The sequence below is a fragment of the Rhinatrema bivittatum genome, chromosome 3 (assembly GCF_901001135.1).
Source record: "Rhinatrema bivittatum chromosome 3, aRhiBiv1.1, whole genome shotgun sequence".
Classification (NCBI taxonomy): domain Eukaryota; kingdom Metazoa; phylum Chordata; class Amphibia; order Gymnophiona; family Rhinatrematidae; genus Rhinatrema; species Rhinatrema bivittatum.
In genome coordinates, this window is record NC_042617.1 from 195,039,537 (window position 1) to 195,060,028 (window position 20,492).

At 46.2% G+C, this 20,492-nt stretch overlaps 1 protein-coding gene across 6 annotated transcripts in view; it reads left to right on the plus strand.

Annotated features, from left to right (window-relative positions):
* SASH1 (SAM and SH3 domain containing 1) overlaps nt 1-20,492 on the plus strand; it is a 590,251-nt gene that overhangs the window by 454,735 nt on the left and 115,024 nt on the right. The window contains exon 1 of one of the 6 annotated variants that reach the window (XM_029594050.1): nt 8,633-8,946. The exons of the other annotated variants lie outside the window; for them this stretch is intronic. Within the exon in view, the coding sequence (XP_029449910.1) occupies nt 8,935-8,946 (12 nt within the window). The 5' untranslated portion in view covers nt 8,633-8,934. Of the gene's footprint in view, nt 1-8,632; nt 8,947-20,492 lie in introns of those variants that run through there. 6 annotated transcript variants of the gene reach the window in all.

Below are 20,492 nucleotides of genomic sequence, written 5' to 3' on the forward strand. Positions count from 1 at the left end.
CCTACACAGCCCACCAACACGGGCGGACCCAGTGGGCTGCTCACGGACCACCTTGTCCCACTGCGCGCCCTACTGAAGAGGCTGGTCGCGGACCACGCGGAGAGCGGGACAAGCACAGGAAGGGAATCCAGCTGAGACGAAACTCCAGTGATGAAAACAGAAACTGCCGAGACGGATATACCGCAATAAAGTGTCATCTGGAGAACCAAAGGAGCTGGAAGGTCAAGAGGACTTGGAACAAGTGAAGGAGGAACTGGAACCTTGGAACATGAGGAAGTCTGGAACATCAGGAAGCCTGGACTAGGAACCTCGGAACATGAAGACATGGAACATCAGGAAGCAACGAAGACTCAGGTGAGACAGGACATGTAGCTCCAATGAAGAACAAGGAACGAAGACCTGACGGAGCGCTGGAAGACGAGACTTCCAGGAGCAGGAAATTCCAATGCAAGGCCAGGCAGAAGTGCTGGAGAAGCCCTTTTATAGGGCTAACAGAAGGACGCCCAGAAAGACGTCATCAGGTGGGGCCCGGGGCATATCCGGCCGCGGGCCCTTTAAATGTAGTGAAGAGGCGCACGCCGGTGCCTAGAGAGGCAGGCAGGAACAGAGGCAGCACCACGGACAGCGGTGGCCTGCCGCACAGGAAGGAAACAAGGAGCAGGCCTCTGCGCAGGCCCAGACAGGAGGAGGCGGCTTCCCTGCAGCATGAAGAGGACCCGGAGCTGCTCCATGCCGCGAAGGCCCGGCAGGGACAGCACTAGGCCGCAGTACAGGGCCTCAGCGATGGCGGCTCTCTGCTGCGGAAGGCAGGCTGGCTGGCGGGTCCCTGCCGTAAGTGAAGGTCCCAAACGTGGGGGTCTGGGCCACGGCGGCAAAGGTGGCCTCCAGGCCGCTTGGAAGGTAAGCAGGATGGCAGTTCGAGCCGTGGGAGAACAGCAGTTTCAGCAGCTCCCTGCCACAAGACAGGAAGGAAGTCGGCAGCGTCTCTTCGGCAGCTTCTCGGCTGCATCGAGGAAGCAGCACAGGACGGAAGTGAGAGGCATGCTCGCGGGGGAAAATCCGTGGGCAGGAATCATAACACTAGTGGGGAGATACTGTAACATGGGATTCATCTTTCCACTAAGAACTATTTCTTCTCTAACCCCCTGAAGGTGCATTAGCCATTAATAGGGAAAGAGTTTCACCGTGGAATGCCCCTGTATGTCACTAATGCAGATTATTTACCTAAAAAGATGGGAGGAGGGAAGTGGAAGCGCAAAAAAAACCCCCAAAACTCATCTGTTCCCAACAGTACAATTTCTTTGGTACTCTTTATTTTACTCTTCTCTTACACCCTTAATTATCTCAGTACATCACACCGTGAAATCACACAATGTTCTGTAAGACCAAAAAATATTTTATGGCTAACCAGAAACACTATAATCAACATACAGTTATTTAGAATTGGGGCAAAAGTATAAATAAAAATAGGTAAAGGGTTAAATTAATGGATAACAGAAATAAGAATAAAAAGCAAAGAATTTATGACATTAAAGGAAATTCTGGGGTTGTTTTTAAAAGGAGCGCATGTGCATCCATGTGCGCATTATTCCTGGTGTGCGCACATGGAAGCGCCGATTTTATAACATGCACGTGCGTGTTATAAAATCTGATGGCCGCGCACACATGCGCACCGGATTTTAAAATCCACGCGCGCATGTGCGGGCGGCGCATGCAGGGAGGGGACGAATATTACCTAAATACACGCGGCAACGCAATCGGGCCTCCCCCAGTTCCCTCCCAGTCCCCTCCACTTAAGGAGTGGGCTGGGAGGGAAAATTGAGAAAAAAAATAGTTAAGGTGCTGTATTCACAAAAATTAAAAAAAAACAAACATGTTTTTTCCTACATGTTGCCATACTTTACTTTTATATTATATACTGAGGGTGTGCAAGTTGGGGTATATGTGCATGAGCATGCACAAAGTTATGCTACCATTTAATAAACCGTGTGGCAGGAGTTTCACAGTTTATAAAATATCAGGTATCTCTGACCCGAAACTACATGCATGTGTTTCAGTACAATCGCAAGATCTTAATGCTGGGAGATGCTGTTACGTGTGCCGTCCGTGGCACACCCACGGCGCGGCCCTCTCAGCTTTCTATACAGAATCCAGCTTCTGGTTCCTCCTCGCTAGCGGCAGTAGGCCGTCAGCTCTGACCTCGGGCCGCCCCTGGTGCCTCCGGCTCCGCCATAGTTCCCAGCGACTCAGGTCAAGATGCCATTGCTCGTCAGGCCTCTCCGTATGGCCTGCGGAGAGTCGCCACTACCCGTGCTGCGCCCCTCCCTAGGCGCACACGCGCTTCACTGATCCTTTTGAAGGGCCCGCGGTGGGAACCTGGCCGCAGCGGCGAATGATGACGGCAAACTCTTCAGTGTATTTAAGCTCAGGCCTCGCTCCATAGCGTTGCCTTTGCAACAGGTCTCCTCGGTACTCGAGCACTTGTTGCTGATAGAGAATCATCTCTACGCTTTGTTCCTGACTCTCGTTGTTCCCTGTTCCTGTTCTCCTCTTTCCTGTCCTATCTATGTTTTGGTTTGACTGCACGGATATCGACTTTGCTTTGCCTGACCACGCTTCTGCCTATCTCCAGACCCAGACCTCCACTAGGCCTGACTACGCTACTGCCTATCTCCAGACCCAGACCTCTGCTATGCCTGACTACGGTACTGCCTATCTCCAGACCCAGACCTAGACCTCTGCTACACCTGACTACGCTACTGCCTATCTCCAGACCCAGACCTTTGCTATGTCTGACTACGCTACAGCCTATCTCCAGACCTTGATCATTGCTTTGATTGACTCTTGCTATTGACTTCTCCATGATCCGATCTCAGCATTGCTTGCCACGACCTCTGCTTTGCCACCGGCCCTGATCCAATCCTGTCATTGACGCCGCTCCTAGCCTACTCCCTGGACGTTGACTTATTAGGCTCCGGCCTACCTTTGCTCGAGCGCACTCAGCCAACCTCAGTTCCATTGGCGCCTGTTCCAGTACCTTACCCAGTCCAGAGTAGAACTATGCCACCTATCGTGTGCTGTCTCTGGACTGAACCAACCACTCTTGCTAACCAACCTCAAGGCCCAACTAAGTCCTGCTGGTCCCGGCACCCAAAGGCTCAACCCACGGGAATGAGGACTGGTATAGGTGAAGCTCCAGCAACCTCTATCAGCCCACTCCACCTGCCGACGGAGGGGACCCGTAGGTCCCTATCTATGGGTTGCATCAACCCCACCTCGGCCCAAGAGTCCACCTCCGAAGCAACAGATGCATACTTTTCTATACCTATTTTTTAAAATTACACTCATATATTTTACGCATGAAAAAATTATAACGTGCGTAATTACAGTAGTTTATGCATAGAGGCAGGTTTTTTATAAAATATGCATGAACTTTGTTTATCAAAATTTTTGCTCATGTACTTTTAATCACCTGTACACCAACACCTCCACCCAGAGCTCTGCCAGTTCATGCTGAGTCCCACCACTTAATCCAAACCTTCCATTCAAATACTGCAGACAAAAGACAAGTGCGATTTCATTTCTCCATTGGCAAGTGCAAAATATGCATACAAGTTTTCTAATGTATATGTGCATACAAAGTATTAACTTACTCGTGCACTTCTGACCCCTGCCCCGGAACATATATGCACATGCACACACTTCTTGACCACTTAAGTATAAGTAAATTATGGAATAAAAGACAAAAATATAGAAAGTTCTAGCATCGTCATATAATGCAAATTTTAAATGCTTAATAAGTCTGTCAGTCCCTGGAACCCAAGGACTTAACTTGTGGGGAAAGGGGCTGGTATAGGTGAAGCCTTAGTTCATTTTCTCTCCAATGTAACGCTGCCAGCTGTCGGTGAGGTCCTTTGGGGTTCACCCCGTAGGCTGCGTCAATCTCACCACAGCAGCAAGGGTCCACACACACATTGCACAGGTATGGCCATAGTCCATTCATGGGCCTCATTGAAGCAGATCTCTCTGATAGCACCAATATCTAGGTCTGCCTCTGCCATTAGGGCTTGCAGATCTGGAATTTCATTGCCTAAACTTTAAGCATTTGTGCTTACAGTCTTCCAGTTATTTCTGCTTGCCTTGTCTACATTCCGCATAGCTTCATACCTGCTACCGTCATCTGCTCTGTTGTTCAAGGATAGCCAAGTGAGCTCCTCACTCTTTTACTGTTCATAGAGACTTTATCCTCATTTCCTCAGTACACAAGATTTGTTGATTTTTGGTGCTTTCTGAATTGGTTGAAAGCATTGCCACTTTCCTTTTGTTTTCAAGAGATCAAACCCTGCTTCCTTCATTCAGGGCGCCAAGTTAAAAAAAAAAAACAGGGGGAAAACTTACCCCAAATTGGAGACTGGAGCCAGGACAAAGGATGTGCTAACTTCTGTAAAACTAATTGGTCAAACCCATGGAGAAACAAAGGGCTTGCCCCAGTCTGTCTGTAAAATTTTTAAAGAAATGGGGTGGTGAACAAAATCCACAGCAGATCTTTGGCAGTCCACTGGCAGATCTATGCAAAGTCCACTGTAGATTTCCAAAGATTTCGCCGGAGATCTGTATTAAACCCCTCTCTTCACCAAACTCAAACCAGGCTGAAATCCATCTGGTTCGAGTCTAAATTGAACTGCTTCACACATCCCTAGACAAAAGGTAGGGTACTAATTTACAAGCAGGATGTTTCCTCAAAGAACAGCCAGGAAATTATCACCTGCATGTTTTTTTTCTCAGCGGTTGTTATTTACATTGTCACTCTCCATAGCAGTGTGATCATTCTGCTTGCTCTTTCTCCAATACAATGCACTGTTGGTGTTTAATATTTTGCAAAAATAAAGAAGTCTAGAACACCATGAAACAAATATATGTTGTCCTCAAACTTCATCTTTTTTACCAGTCACTGTCCTGTTTTTCATTTAAGGCTGCAAACTGTTATAATTGCTCAAGAAATTGTATCAACTGTGGGGTTTTCTACCGAGCGTGCCACACTGTGTACTGGCTCATGCCTCTGATGGAAGCAAAGGAGGCATAATCTCAAAGAGCTGGACATGGAGAGGTCAAAGCATGTCAAGGATCAACTTACTGAGGGGAAAAGTGACCCAGTATAGGGAAGATAGGCTGCTGCTTATTCCGGGTTTATTTTTTATATCTCTTATTCCAGTGAATTGTGGCAGCCTGCAGCGCCTGGTTTCACATGGAAAAAACAAGGACTACAAATACCACACTGCACTGGGGTTGTGAGTTCAAAAACCAGGAATAGCCCAGTCTGTCCCTGAAATGCGTGCCACTTAGCAGCCCTGGCAGCACGTCACAGTCCTACTGGGGGAACCCGGGAGTGGAAGGGGATCATGGGAAGGGGCTTTGAGAAAGCAGACTTCTGAATGGAGAGGGGGGGGCTTCATCCAAGACAGGTGCTTGGGGGCATCCAGGAATAGGAAGATTAGAATGTAAAGAAGGAGAGCCATTGGAGGTAAGCGGGGGGCAATGCCAGACTTCTCAGAATAACTAGTGGAAGGCATATTAACCCTTTTAGCAGACCAAGAACACACTTGCCACAGATGTTAAGAAAGTTGTTTCATATGCATTGCTTTTGTCTTTTATAAAGCCGTGTGATTACCATGTTAGTGCATTTGAATATGTAGAAAATTGCTAGTGATACCTTTCTATTAGACTAACTGAAAAAAAACAAAACAAAACCTCCAACTTTGAATTTCTTTCTTATTGGACTAATATTATATGGATTTGCCTGAATGCACAAGAAAATTGTAGATTGGATTGTAATAGAGGTTGTTTTTTTCCAAAGCCATAAACTGTTATAAAGAATAAGGATGGGTTGCGATTCTCCCGTGGCTCCAGCCACGGGAGGCCTCTTACCTTCCTCCTTCCCTCAGCCCGACTTCTGACGCCACTCCCATACAATCCGGGGACCGCCCAAGCTGTCCTCAGCACGGCGGGCCTTGCTGCTGTGTCTCGTTGCGGCAGAGGGCCGCAGTCATCTCTCCTATGTGGCCCGGAGGCCGCAGAAGCAGGGGCCTCTCCCGCGGCGTGGAGCCGCTGCTGTTCCGTGGCCCAGAGGCCGCATCCCCCGGACCTCTCCAGCAGCGGATGCCGCCATCTTCTAGCAGGCCTGAAGGCCTGCCCTCATGCGGCAGGAGCCACCGACGCCAGGAGTCACACCGGGTCTCTTTCTGCGCACAGAGGCCGCCGATGCCTTTGGGCTCCCCTGCGGCATGTGGCTGCTCCTCTGCCCTCCTCTTTGCGGCTTGGATGCTGCCTCCCACTGCGGGGCCTGCACGGCCCAGTTCTAGCTCCTCCTCACCGTCTGCGTCTGCAGGGCCACTGTCCAGGGTCCTGCAGACTTCCTGCTTCCTCTCCTTAGGCGCGGGCCGCGCCCCCTTCCTGGAGTTAAAGGGCCAGCAGGGAGTGGTCACTCTGGCTTCTCCTGTGAACTCCTCCCTGGGTGTTTCCTGCTTCAGTCTACAAAAGGCTTCCACTGTTAGTACTTCCTCGCCTTCGCAGAGAGCAACTTCCTTCCTGGAGCAGGTCTCCTCAGGATCTCCGTTTCCAGCTCCTGCCTGGCATCCTTGTCATAGGATCCCATTCCTTGTTCCTGACTACTTTGATGTTCTACGTTCCTGGTCTCATGTCTTCGTACTGTCTTCAGTATCCTGATGTCTCTGTTCCAGCTTTATCCTGATGTGTCTGTTCCAGCTTTATCCTGATGTACCATTCCAGTCCAAAGGTTCCTGAGGTTCCGTCTTCCCATTCCTCGTAGTCCGTGACCAGTCCGGCTGGGCGGGCTGGTGGGGCGCATAGTGGCCCAGTGGTCCGCGACTACCCCGGCTGGGGTGTGTAGGGCGCTGGTGGGATTCTTCCATCTCCAGAGCCGAGGGTACCCATGTTCCTGTCTGTCGCTCCTGGGTCTGGAGTCTTCTGGACGTCCGCTTCATCTGTCCCAGCTGCTCCTCATCGAGTGTCCAGGGAGTCTGTTTCGGATGTCCTGGATCCTTGCCTTGGAGACTCATCTTCCTCTTTTGATGCTCTGGACTCCGGCTACGTCTAGCCCCCGGCGGGCATTGCTCCGGTGGATAGCCTGAGGGCCAGTCTGGCCACCACAGCCTCTTCCCTGGCTATGGGTGTTAGTGCTCTATCTGGAGTCTCCTTCATCTCGGATCAAAGATCTTCCTTGTCCATCTGAGTACCGTCTCAGATCTTCTCTCTCGTCTGATCTTCTTCATGTTCAGGGTTCCAGAGCTTCCCTCCTGTGGTCCGTCTTCAAGTCCAACTTCGGGATACCTTCTTGATACTTCGATCGCCGGGTTCCCAAGGCTCAGTTCAGGATGGGGCCACCTGGAGTTTTGGCCGGTTACCTTCATTTGTCTGTCCTGATATCCTTCTCCTTGGATTCGAGTCCTTCTCTTCAGTACCTATTGCCATCTTGAACTCTAATGTAATTGAGTCGATGCCAGCCTTGCTGCTTCGCCTCCAACATGGTCCGCGACCATCCCGGCTGGGGTGTGTAGGGCGCGTGGCGTCGCAGCACTCCTTTGAAGTTTACCTCAACGCCTGCCTTGAGTCTTCGTCTGTATCCTTGTCCTGTGTCTTGTCCTCGTCTGCCTTGTCCTCTGTCCGACCTGCTGCTTCCCTCCGCTCCCTAGTGGCAGTCCAAAAGGGCTTGGAACGGTCGGAGGACCATTCAGAGACCACCATTGCGGTAGTGGTCTCAAGGAAGCATGCAAGTTCGGTCGAGGCTCAAGGTGAGGACGTTTCACCGCAAGGGCACACATTTCGTCCGGCACTGGAGAGTGCCCCCTGGTGCTCTTGTCCATCGCAGCGCAACAGATGGGGGGGGTGGGATGCTAAGATTTTTTTTTTAGCAAAGGATGAGAAACTTGAGGGAGACAAACAGAAATTCTCTGGCGATGAGTGAAGAAGTTTTATGTCTCCTTTGTGTTTCTTTCAAAGTGTTGGATCCTTTCACTTTGAAATGTCATAAGTTTGTTACTGGGTCTTTTTTAGCATCCTGATGGTAAGGCCACTAATTTAGTATTCAGGCCTGGAAAAAAGCCCCCCCCCCCCCCCCCTAGGAATGTCACCTTCTTCCTCTCTGTGATGTGTTGTCTTAATCTCTGAAAATCTAGTAGCATCTGACAAGTATGCATTGAAATGTTAAATTTACAGAAAGGCACATGCTTTATTATTATTATTATTATTTAGCTATACAAGTTTACAAAGCCAACAACAATAATCTTAAGCAGAGTTCCGCTGTGCTTTTGCTCTCCTTGCTTGTAATATAAAACTCCCAACAGATATGCGGGTTTAGGCCTCATCCCAGCTTCCAGGGACTCCCCCTTGCTTTCTTTCCTTCCCTTTCCCCCTTTCCTTCTTTCGCTGAAATTCCATAGACAGTAATTAGGGAACTGAAGGCCAGCAAGAGGTCACTTAGCTTTCGTCAGTGAAAACTGGGATTGTTTACCACATACAACACTCCCTTTTTTCCTTGTGGTGAATAGCAGATTTGCTTAAAGCTGATGACTTCTGCCTTTCTGGCAAATTATGCAGCTCAGCAAGGAACTGGGGATTCAGTTGCCGAGCAGAAAGCAGCTAATTAAGTCCAGTATCTTCCTTTCTTCTGCTCGGGTTTTTTTATTTATTTATTTATTTTGACTACTTCACATATGAGCGGGTTGCACTGGAGCCAAGTCTTTGTTTGACAATGTAACTCGGGAGAGGAGAAGTCCCGTGCATGTTATGATTGCCGTCAAATGGTAACGCTCGAAAAGCGCCTAATCCCAGACTTTGGGGAGCTACAGGGGCTGAAATCGGAGCAAGCACCAAGTGCTCAGGAGGAGCTCGTCCGAATCGTGCCTTAGGCCTGCCTAAATGCCGAAGCTGGTAAGTGCTAGGATGTGCCGCGGTGCGAGGTGTGCGCATGTGATGTCCATGTGTCTGGAAAGAAACTGAATCCTTCCCTACTGCTAGGCTTAGCTCCTTATTGAGATTTGAAGAAGGTGCTTTTTTTTTTTTTTTTTCCCTTGTCCCTTTCCAACTCAATGTATATCTTTTTATTTCTTTGTGTATGTAGGGGAGGGTGAGGGAAGTGAAAGAGTAAATAACTCTTTTGGTAGATTTAAAAATAAATAAATAAATAAAAGCATTGCAAAAGAACTGAAGAAAGTATGCGTTTTGTCTCGGTGTTCTGCTGGAGCTTATGGAAAAGCTCTTGTTTTAAAAAAATAATATAAAAAAAAGAGAGCTTTATATATTATACTAAAAAAGGGTGAGCATTTCTTTACTTTTTCGTTGCCACCTCCCCAGCTCTGAATAATTGTTGATCATTGTAATGTGTGAGATCTTTGGTGGCTTGTCAATAAGTGTTACACTGGAAGTTTACAGGAAAGTCTTTAAATTTTTTTTAACAAGAAGCTAGGGCAGAAACATTTACTGTTGCCAGCAGCTGCTTATGCTTTACACATGTTCTGCTTCTGGATTCAATGTATATTTATTAGAAGAAGATTACTTTTGTTTGGCTTGGGTCATGAGACTGTTTAGTTATATTTAGCCGGCTTTAGAAGACGAGCTCGTTGAGTCTCTATCTTTGCACAGAATGTCCGTTTGCTTTATTGTGCTCTAAAACTTGCCGTGTGTTATATTAGAGCCATAGTGTTGAAACCAAAGTGGAGCGGACTGTATTTCTAAACAGAAATGTAGAATATGACAGTAGATGAAGACCACAGAGGCCATCTGTTTGGCCCGTTTATGCCTTCTACTGCGGTATCGTGACCCTATTTGGTCTCCGACTTTATGCTCACTTTCCTGCAACTGAGGATCCTCTATGCTTGTCCCCTACTATCTTGAATTCTGATACTGTTTTTACTTCCATCACTTCTACTGTTCCCTGCATCCACCATCCTTTCGGTGCAGAAATATTTCCTTGTGTTACTCACGAGTTCTCCTTTCAAGCTCTCTACCCATCCCAACATAGCAGACACGATGTCCCTAAAGCACTATTCGTATATCTGCCTATATGAGCTATCGGGAGTTTGTAATGCTTTTTTTTTTTTTTTTCTTGTTTGATTAAATTGAGCAGCAGTCTGTTCAAGGCAATTGTCAGCTATGACAAATCTTTGTACTCAGCTATCGACAGCAAATGTTGATGGTCACCATGTGGAAGCCTTAGTGCTTGCAGATGCTGTTGATTCCACCTCTCTCTGTCCCTGTAGTCCATCATGAAGTTGTATAATAGAGAGTTCCCCCAGAACTGGCTTTAGGTCTTGGTATGAGAACATTGCAGATGTGCAAGGTTATAAAACTTCTTCCAAGAGAAAACTGCAAAGGAGACTCCACCCTAGGGGGAAAGCAAAGGCCCCACAGGTCCTGCTCTTTCCCACTGGCAGCTGAATGGCGTGCTCTCGCTTTAAAGCAAGTATCATTTTGTACATTGGCTCGGTGCATTTGTTATGGTTTCAAAGTATGGAGCCAGCTGTCTGCAAGCTGATGTAATGTTGCCAGGGAAACTAGAAATGAAACACTTAAGCATTCACCACAGAATTACTACATAGATTAGCCAAAATAATTAAAAAAGTTGAGCCATATGGGGGTTTACTGATGGAAATATCTTCAGCAGCATGGATGCAAATTAAGCATATTCATACTTATTCCCCCTCCCCCCCTTTTTGTTTGGAACTTTTTTGCAAAAGCTGTCAAAAAGTAGGCGATTCTGCCATAATTTACCATCACTATAGAGAAGAAAGAGATCTTTTAAAAGTTGGTCTTCTTTTAAAATCTACAGCAACGTGCACTGCTTTAAGCTTCACTTAGCCCATAATTTGACTTTATTTGTTGCTACCCCTTGTCCAGATTTCAAGGCAGGTTCCAGCACGTCCATAATCTGCTATTCAAGCCACTAACTAGTTTGATTTACTAGGTCCATGGTCAAAAGGGAGACAGGCCAGAGTCAGTCCTGGTTCTGTTCCTATTGCATCTAAAGATCTGTGCTTCCACTTTCTTAAAGAAAAATCAGTGCACCTACAAGGTCCTGCTTGGATTGGGAGTTAAAGCAGGACTGGCTCGTCCTGGCCTGTTTAACATGGTGCTATATCAGTGTTTTCCAACCCTCTCCTGGAGGCACACCTAGCCATTTGGGTTTTCAGAATATCTGCAGTTCATATGCTTGAGATAGATTTATATAAACTGAGTCTCCAATGTATGCAGATCTATCTCATGCATACTCATTGTGGCTATCCTGAAAACCCCACTGGGCAGGTGTGTCTCCAAGACAGAGTTGGGAAACACTGAGCCATTATGATGATAGCACATGATGAATGCATAGAAGAACTTTACTGGAGAGTAGATCATGGTTATAGCACTGGGCTGTGATTGAAGAGAAGGCCTTGTGATGTGAGTTCAAAACGTCCCTCTTCTTCTGGTTCTTTGAGTGACCTTTGGGTAGTTTACTTCGCCCCCTTCCAAGACTTAGCATGTAGTTTGATCTGGTTTTCCTGGTCAACACATTTTTTTTGCCAGCATTGCCAAGCTAATTCAGTTTCTCAGCACATTTCCTGTTTAATCCAGGTATTCTTGCCAACTCTTTGTGTCAGATGTAAAAGGTTTTCTTTCATTTTGAATGTATGGCAGGGGTGGCCAATTCTGGTCCTCAAGAGCCACAAACAGGCCAGGTTTTCAGCATATCCACAATGAATATGCATGAGATAGATTTGCATGCACCGCCTCCATTGTATGAAAATATTTCTCATGCATATTCATTGTGGATATCTTAAAAACCAGGCCTGTTTGTGGCTCTCGAGGACCAGAGCTGGCCACCCTTGCTTGCCATAGATCCAAAATGGGGAAAGAAAACGCTTATTATACCAGACACTAGTTTGTGTCTAGATTTTCATTACAGATAACAGTGGTGTCGGTAAGGTTTGGTTTTCTTATTCGCACCACAATGTATTCTGCAGGACAGGAGCCACAGTGCACTGGAAGAACAGTGAGAAAATCAGGGGCAGGATAACCATCCCATGATGGCATGTTGGGCTGCCAGCGCTAAAAGTGGCAGTACTTTGTCCGTGCTTTAGACAGTTGATCCTCTAGACTGCATTTGAGACTACTCCCTCCAAGCAATAGTGCTTCCTCCTTGCTGCAAAAACGTGTTGCCACTTTACCAAGCCTCAGGAGAACCAAAAACCTGCTAATGAGGATGGAAACCCATTCTGTGGCTTCCAGACCAGTTTAGCAGCTATTATGTGGTCGGAGCTTTTATCATTGCAAGTGTTACTGTAATAAATTAGGGTTTTGATGACACGATGGAGGAATGCTTTGTATCATCTATTTGTGGAAAAATATATATGCAGACTAGAAGGTTATTGTAAAAAATAAAGCCTGTTTAGATACTTGGGATGTGTATATCTCTTCTTTTTACTTAAAGTGAGAAGTATTTTGTTAAATTACATTTAGGTGTTCAGATATTCTTAGCGACCTTAATTTTTTTTGTTTTTATTGTTTATTTTTCCTGGGAATTTATCAGGGTTTATTGTGACAAGAACAAAAACCAGAGAAATTCAGTTGAAAATAAATGACCCATTTTTCCAGGTAAAAATCAGAGTTTATTCTAGTGGACAGAATCCAGGACCATAAAACAATATTAAGCAGATTCTGCCATCCACCCACTCAGCAGCATCCCCACCTCTGCCCTCATCCCCTGTCTAGCATGTTTCTCTCTCTCCCCACCTCCATCCTGACGACAGTCTCCCTTGCTCATCTTCCCTCTGCAACAGCAGGTTATAAAATTTGCGGATGATACAAAATTATTCAGAGTAGTTAAATCACAGGCAGTTTGTGATACATTACAGGAGGACCTTGCAAAACTGGAAGATTGGGCATCCAAATGGCAGATGAAATTTAATGTGGACAAGTGCAAGGTGTTGCATATAGGAAAAATAACCCTTGCTGTAGTTACACGATGTTAGGTTCCATAATAGGAGCTACCACCCAGAAAAAAGATCTAGGTGTCATAGTGGATAATACTTTAAAATCGTCGGCTCAGTGTGCTGCAGCAGTCAAAAAAGCAAACAGAATGTTAGGAATTATTACGAAGGGAATGGTTAATAAAATGGAAAATGTCAAAAATGCCTCTGTATCGCTCCATGATGAGACCGCACCTTGAATACTGTGTACAATTCTGGTCGCCGCATCTTAAAAAAGATATAGTTGCGATGGAGAAGGTACAGAGAAGGGCAACCAAAATGATAAAGGGGATGGAACAGCTCTCCTATGAGGAAAGGCTGAAGAGGTTAGGGCTGTTCAGCTTGGAGAAGAGATGGCTGAGGGGGGATAATAGGAGGACTAGGGGGCGTTCCATGAAGTTAGCAAGTAGCACATTTAAGACTAATCGGAGAGAATTCTTTTTCACTCAACGCACAGTTAAGCTCTGGAATTTGTTGCCAGAGGATGTGGTTAGTGCAGTTAATGTAGCTGGGTTCAAAAAAGGTTTGGATAAGTTATTGGAGGAAAAGGCCATTAACTGCTATTAATCAAGATTACTTAGGGAATAGCCACTGCTATTAATTGCATCAGTAGCATGGGATCTTCTTGGTGTTTGGGTAATTGCCAGGTTCTTGTGGCCTGGTTTTGGCCTCTGTTGGAAACAGGATGCTGGGCTTGATGGACCCTTGGTCTGACCCAGCATGGCAATTTCTTATTTTTTATGTTCATGCTTACTGAGGCTCCCTCGCTCTGTAGCACTGCACATCTGCTTTTGTGCAGAGCCAGGGAGTTTGCCAGGAAGTGCTTCTGGTGGACAAGGCCTGCTTCAAACACATTTGCGACACCAAACAGCAGGTACTTTGTTTGGAGAATGAGAAGATGGGACTTGAAACATGGCATGGCAGGCCCTGGATGTGAGCGCTTTCACTAGTGGGGGGTGATTTGGCCCACACTGGCTTCAAGCAGTGGTTGGAGGCCTTGAAATGCTCATCTGCTGCTCTAGAGTAGCTTTTTAGTCTAAAAATCAGTTTAATCTGAAAACAAAGGACCCTAGGTATTCTTTACCATGGGCTTAATGGTTGCTATAGGTAATTGTACTTCCTGTCAGTGGGGCCGATGCAGTACAGTGCGCTCAGCCGAGCGCTCAGTATAACCTGCAGTCGGACGCGGGTTAAATAGGCGCTAATCCACCCCCTGATGCATGTGAACGAGTCCATTACTCATTCACTCCAAATGCAAGAAAAATAAATGTGCGTCTCAGACGCGCATTTATCGCTCAGCTATCAACGCCTGCCTGGAGCGGGCGTTAATAGCTGAGGGCATTGAAAAGAAGTAAAGAAAAGCAGAAAAAACTGCTTTTTTGTACTTCTTGTTTAAAAAAAAAAAAAAACAACTCAGCCGGCCGCATTAAGAAGACCGACGCTGATATGCAGACTGCAGTTAAGAAAACCGATGTCGAGTTCATCGGCACCGGTGACCGTAACTGACAGAGCGCCGGTAACCACCTTGCGGACGCCATGTGCGCGTTAAGAAAGCGGGCGCTGACTTTTTAGCGCCTGCTTTCTGCACTTATTTTTGCATCGGCCCCAGTGTTTTGGATGTATTATATGGGGGGGGGGGAGTACTAATGGGCAAAAATAGTAAACTGTCTATTGTAACATTTTGGATGTTGCTATGCCACATGGAAGAGTTCATGAGTTTTGCTGTTTGTTCTTTGAATTCTAATAAATTGAAATGTTAAATAAATGAGGTTTTATTGATGCATGATATCTTTGTAGTGCTGTAGCTGATCAGGCCAAAACATGTTTCTTGCTCAGGATCTGTAGGATTTTATTGGTTCTTGTTAATTTCGAGAGCACATGGATTGCGCTGAAAATCAGAGGGTGCTACATCTGGGGCTGCTGGGCAGTCTGGTGGCAGGTACTGGGAATACAGCATCTTGCACCTCCAAGGGACGTGACTGAAATTGTCTCAGGTCAGCGGTGTATGACCTTGTGTGGTGTTGCATACACTGGCGCTGTATGAATAATAATAGGCGGCAGCAGTAGAACCGAACACAATGGGTCCCCACAGCCCGCCTGTGTTTGTGAAATAGGTCAATCGGTTTCATCCAGTTCTCAGGGGGCATGTGTCCCCCCCATCACCACAAAACCATCAGGCTGCCTAGCAGTGATTGCTACACTACTGTGGTCTGCAGCCTTGGCAAACATTGTAAAGGTTAATTGGGCATTTAAACTGCACTTAGCTAGTATGTTAAGAACAGGATTGAGAAAAGGCAGTGCAGGCAAACTTTCGGTGCCGTTGGCTGTTCTATACCTGCCTTATGGAGAATAGATAAAAGGATTTAACATCTAATATACTGTCCATATGTCGTGTTTCACGAGAACTAAAATCCACAAAAATATACAAATATTGCATACGTGTATGTTCATGTATGTACAGTGTCTGCTTATGTATGTGTGTATATTTATATATCCCGGTAGGCATGTATGGTCTCAACTCAGCACGGGCCTGTGTTTTCAGAAGGTGGGTTGGGGTTCGGGGAGTGGTGTTACAGAAACATTCAGAGGTATTCATTACAAAATTGACATCTTTAGCTCTTCTAAGCGATGAAAGGGAGTTGATTTCTACAGTGCAGCTAGCAGAGACTGCAGCGTACAGATCAATTCCTTGTGTTAGATTTCATTTCTTCTACGGCCTAAAATTCTTTAATGACGACAGTTTAACAATGAATACTTCTGAGTGTTTCTGTAACACCACCTCCCGAATACTCACCCCAAATCAAAGTGCACTCCCCCTTACAATGGTGCTTATATTGAGTGTCAGACTGAGCCCTTTAAAAGGGTTCCTCACTCTTTCTTTCTCTCTTCCTACATCTACTGAGGAGCTGTAGCAAAGTGATGCCGGTAACACGCACAAGGCTTTTAAAATCTACCTCATAGTATCTTGTTGTCAAAGTATCAAGGGCAAGGCCGTAAAATGGTTTTTAAGCTTTCGGTAGAACAGATTACAAAGGGTATATCTTGGAGATGTGTTCTCGATATCTTTAGGCCTTACAGTGTGGATTACCCCAGGGTTTCATATTATCCATTCCCGGTATTATTCAGTGTGTGTATTGAGCCACTTGCTCAGATTACCAGCAGAGCAGAATGAAAGTATCTGATCTATGCTGATGACATGCAAATATACTGCAACCTAGGGAATGGATGCCAGGAAAAATGAGAGATTGAATTAATATCTAAAAGGCTTGGCTGACTTAGAATAAGTTGTGCTTTGACCATTTAAAACCAAAACATTATGGTTAAGGGGGCCTTCCTTGACAACCCCTTACTGTTGTGACCGCTTTTCAGGGCACATGAAATGATAGGGGTTCTGATGCCTGCTTGGGAGCTGAGCACCAGCTTCTGTGGGTTCAAATAAAACAAAAGAACGGGACCTGATGAGGGCTGTATTCCTCAAACTGGACAGGGAAAACACAAAACTCATTTCACCTCTGTGACCCCCCCCATCTGACTGCCCCCAATAATTACCAGTCCTTCCCAGAACTGTTCCCTTGAACGGCAGACTCCAACTCCCTGGCTCACTTCTTAGGTTTAAGGAAGTCTCGCTCCTGAGGCGTCTTCCACAAAACCTTTTACTTTAATTTCCAGGGGTTCCAGAAGTCAACGAGGTAAATCTTAAAAAGTCTCCGATACAGACTGAGTTCACGGGTGCAACATGGTAGGAAGTTGAAAAACAGAAATGGCATCAAAGATCTTCCCATTTACTGTGCATCAACATCATCAACATCTGCTTCTCTGTTGTACCAATATGTTATTTGTGGCTCTTCCTTGAAAGACATATTCAGTACTCGCGCCCTCCCACAGAATTCATCTCATGAAGGAATGGGACTCGAGTCACTATTTCATTGTGCAACATTTTGATCTTAGGAAAATCAGTCTATTAAATAAATGACCATTACCGCTCACTGACTGTGGTCCATGGTGAAACTGGTATCCAGCTTCCCCCTAGGAGTCTGGGCAGCAGTGCCCAGGAGTCTAGTCAAGGCAGTCTGGAAACATGGCCTTGCTGGGCCTCTGCCAGATGGACTGCAGAAGAGGAGAGAGAGAGAGAGAGAGATGATCCCCCTACTCTGACTGTACTCCAGCTTCCCACCAAAAGAATCCCGGAGAACACCAGTTAATATTAAGCCAGAGCACTCTCTCATTTCCCTTACAGGCCAATACAGTAAAGTGCGGCCGCGGTTACCCTGCTCCTAACCCGCTTTCTACTCACTTTTCAGCTGCGTTAGTCCAACCCGCGATACACTATCCCCTTTAACCTACTCTTACCGCGTCCTTAAATCACCGGGTAACCCCTTCCGCCCGCGGCATGTATATTACATGTAAACGATCGAATTAGCTATTCCCTCCCATACAGTAACGCTTTTTTAACCTGCCGTTTTGATGCGCATTTAACCTGCTAACTTACCGCCTACACTTACCCCTGCGTTAGAGGCAGGGGTAAGGGTAGGCAGCAAACTTTCCCCCAGCCCCCGCTCACCTGCCCTGGCCGCGTCCATGGGTGCTGGTTAAGCTCCTATAAGCGATGCCGTGATGCCAAACGTCGTGACGTCACGCCTTGAGCGGCCCTATTGCACACACAGGAGCCGCTTTCGCCCGTGCAGGCATCCATCTTTGCCGGCAGCTGCCTCCGGGAGGCAGGGGAGCCGCGGTCCGTCTCTGCCGATGTCCGTCTCCGGAGGGGGGCTGCAAGAAGAGTAAGTCGCTTCGTTGCTTTACACTGCCAGTCCTCTCTCCCCTCCTCCCGAAGCAAGGCTGCTTTACACGCCTTGCTTCGGGAGGAGGGGAGAGAGGACTGGCAATCCCGAGCGTAGGAGAACCGTCCACTTCCTGGTACCTGTCATTTCAAACCGTCCACTTCCTGGTACCTTCCTGGTACCTGTCATTTCAAACCGTCCACTTCCTGGTACCTGTCATTTCAAATGTCATTTGAAATGACAGATACCAGCGTGTCCTTGAAGCGTTAGGCCCGCGCACCCAGGATACTGTATAGCGCTCTGTACAGTAAAATGGGTTGCGCGGGCCTAACGCTTCACGGACGCTTCTTGGACGCAGCTTGCATTTGCAAGCTATTTAAATACAGTATTGAGCGGTAGGTGAGCCGGACTGTGCCTGTGGCAACCGCGGGTGCGCCCGGCACTAACGCAGCTCTTCCTACCGCTCCTTACTGTATCGGCCTGTTAAAGAGATAAACAAATCCCTATGATAAACACCTGCCACAGTGCATATCAGAGTGACCCCCAAAAGCAGAGGGTAGTTAGGTAACAACTTATAGGGTTTTCTTAAAAACAGATTTTAGCGGCAAGGGCCCAATATAGGGAAAACCAGGAGTATTATTTTTTATTCCCATGCGGACTGGGAATTGGTAGGGTAGTGAAAGTCTGGGGTTTTTTTTCTTTTCTAGAATATTCATAATTTGCAGCCATTCCTGAGGAGAAAAGGATCTAATTACAGTAGTTCATGTGCTAATTACAATGGACTTGGAGTACTATAATTCCCTGTATATAGTCTGCCAAAGTATCAGCCTAGTAGGCTGCAAGTAGTGCAAAACAGTGCAGCACCCTTGGTTTCACGGACAAGATCTTGTGACCATAACTCACCCATCCTTAAGACTCTGCATTGGCTTCCAGTTAGCTAAAGCACAGAATGTGGAATAATCCTTCTGGGTTTTGAGCCTTAAATAACTGTGCTCCACAGTATCTTGTCCCGGGTACAATATTATGTGCCAAGGCGAAACTTGCGGTCTTTCCAACAACTTCTCCTTAAATCCCATGTAAAATCAAATTGGTAGATACTATGAAGAAGTCTTTTTCCTGTGCAGGACCATTTTATTTGCAAAGATAATCCCACAGGAGCTTAAGGTAATAAAAAATGTAACTACTTTTAGAAAAACCAGGGCTTAATTTGAGAGGGAAGGGTCTGGAATGCAGTTCCCTCACTTTTTTTTTCAGATTTAAGAGGCAGAACAGCAAGAGTCTTCTACTCCAGTCCCTCTCTTCCAGGCAGCCTGCAAGGAAGATGAGAGAGGAGGGGGTAAGGGTGGAGCAGACAGAACAGAGAACAGCCCTGCTGCTCCCTAATCCAGTAGGCGGCTTGAGCACCTGGGCAAAGGATGGCTGGGAGTTAAGAACGGAGTAGGCTGGGGATGGAGGATCATTGGGATAAGGAGGAGGAAGAGCATGGTTTGCATATGTATGTGTGTGTTTGGGAGGGGGAAGTTCACATCTGGCCCTGCCCCGCCTCCTCATGCAGCTCACGCCCAGCACTGGCCCTGCTCCCCCCAATCCCCTGCTCCACTGTTCCACTTCCTTTTTGTCTACAAATTAAGCCGTGTAGAAAACTACGTAAAGCTCGGCATTTTATGGCTGTCTTTGGGTCATTTCATATCGTGATGTATTTCCTGTGGATTTTAATCTGTTTTTAAATTTCCTATTTCTAGGGATTTTATTATGTTTGTCTTAAATGTAATTAAGTTATGTTGTCTTTCTTTTGTTATCGTGTTATGTTGATTACTTATTTAAATTGTTGTACAGCACTTTGTAGCCTATTTTTGGAGGAGCAGTCTAAAATCTGAAAGTAAATTAAAAAAAAAAATCAACTTGGCATTCTCCATTACAATGAAAAGACATGTGCTAAATGTAAGTAAATAAATGAAACACAGGCCCCAGCGACACACGTACGACTTGCCTGCAACAGTGGCAGAACTACTCGTACAGTACATTGTCCGCATCCAAAATCTGAAGCCCTTATAGAGGGCAACTTTCAAACTATGCACAGACTTTACACCAATTAAAAAAAAACCAAAAAAGCTCCCATCTGAAAACCGAGTCGGAAAAAGTATGCGTACAGACCTGCACCTGCAATTTGCATCAGAGCTTTTCCCAAGAAAATACATGCGTGTACTTTTCAAATTAGCAAACTACATTTGAAAGTATGAACTCCTCCGCACCGCCACCCCCTGCTGGGACTGCCTCTCCTATCCGTGTGTGAAGCAATGCATGCTGTGGCATTATTATGCATGGAGAGAGCCCATTTCTGCACCTAAAACACTGCTTTACCCACAGAAATGCCTTTGATAATCGCCCTCCTAATGCATTGCATTTAGTCGTTCCCATTGCAGAGTCATGCTCGGCATAAATCTTCAGAATCTCGTCTTTCTGTGCTATTAAATCAAGACTGTTGTATGCCCAATGCCACGCTCTTGCTGGAGCTTAAACTACACTTCCCCACAATCATGTTTTTTTAAACACCTCCTCTGTTTGATGAATAGATATGGCACATATCTCTTCCTTTATCGTTCCTGGACTGATTTCTGATTTTCCAAACCCGGACCTAGAGGGTCAAACAGGCTTCTTTTCTGGGGGGCTCATCACTGTCCAAAATGTTGGGATC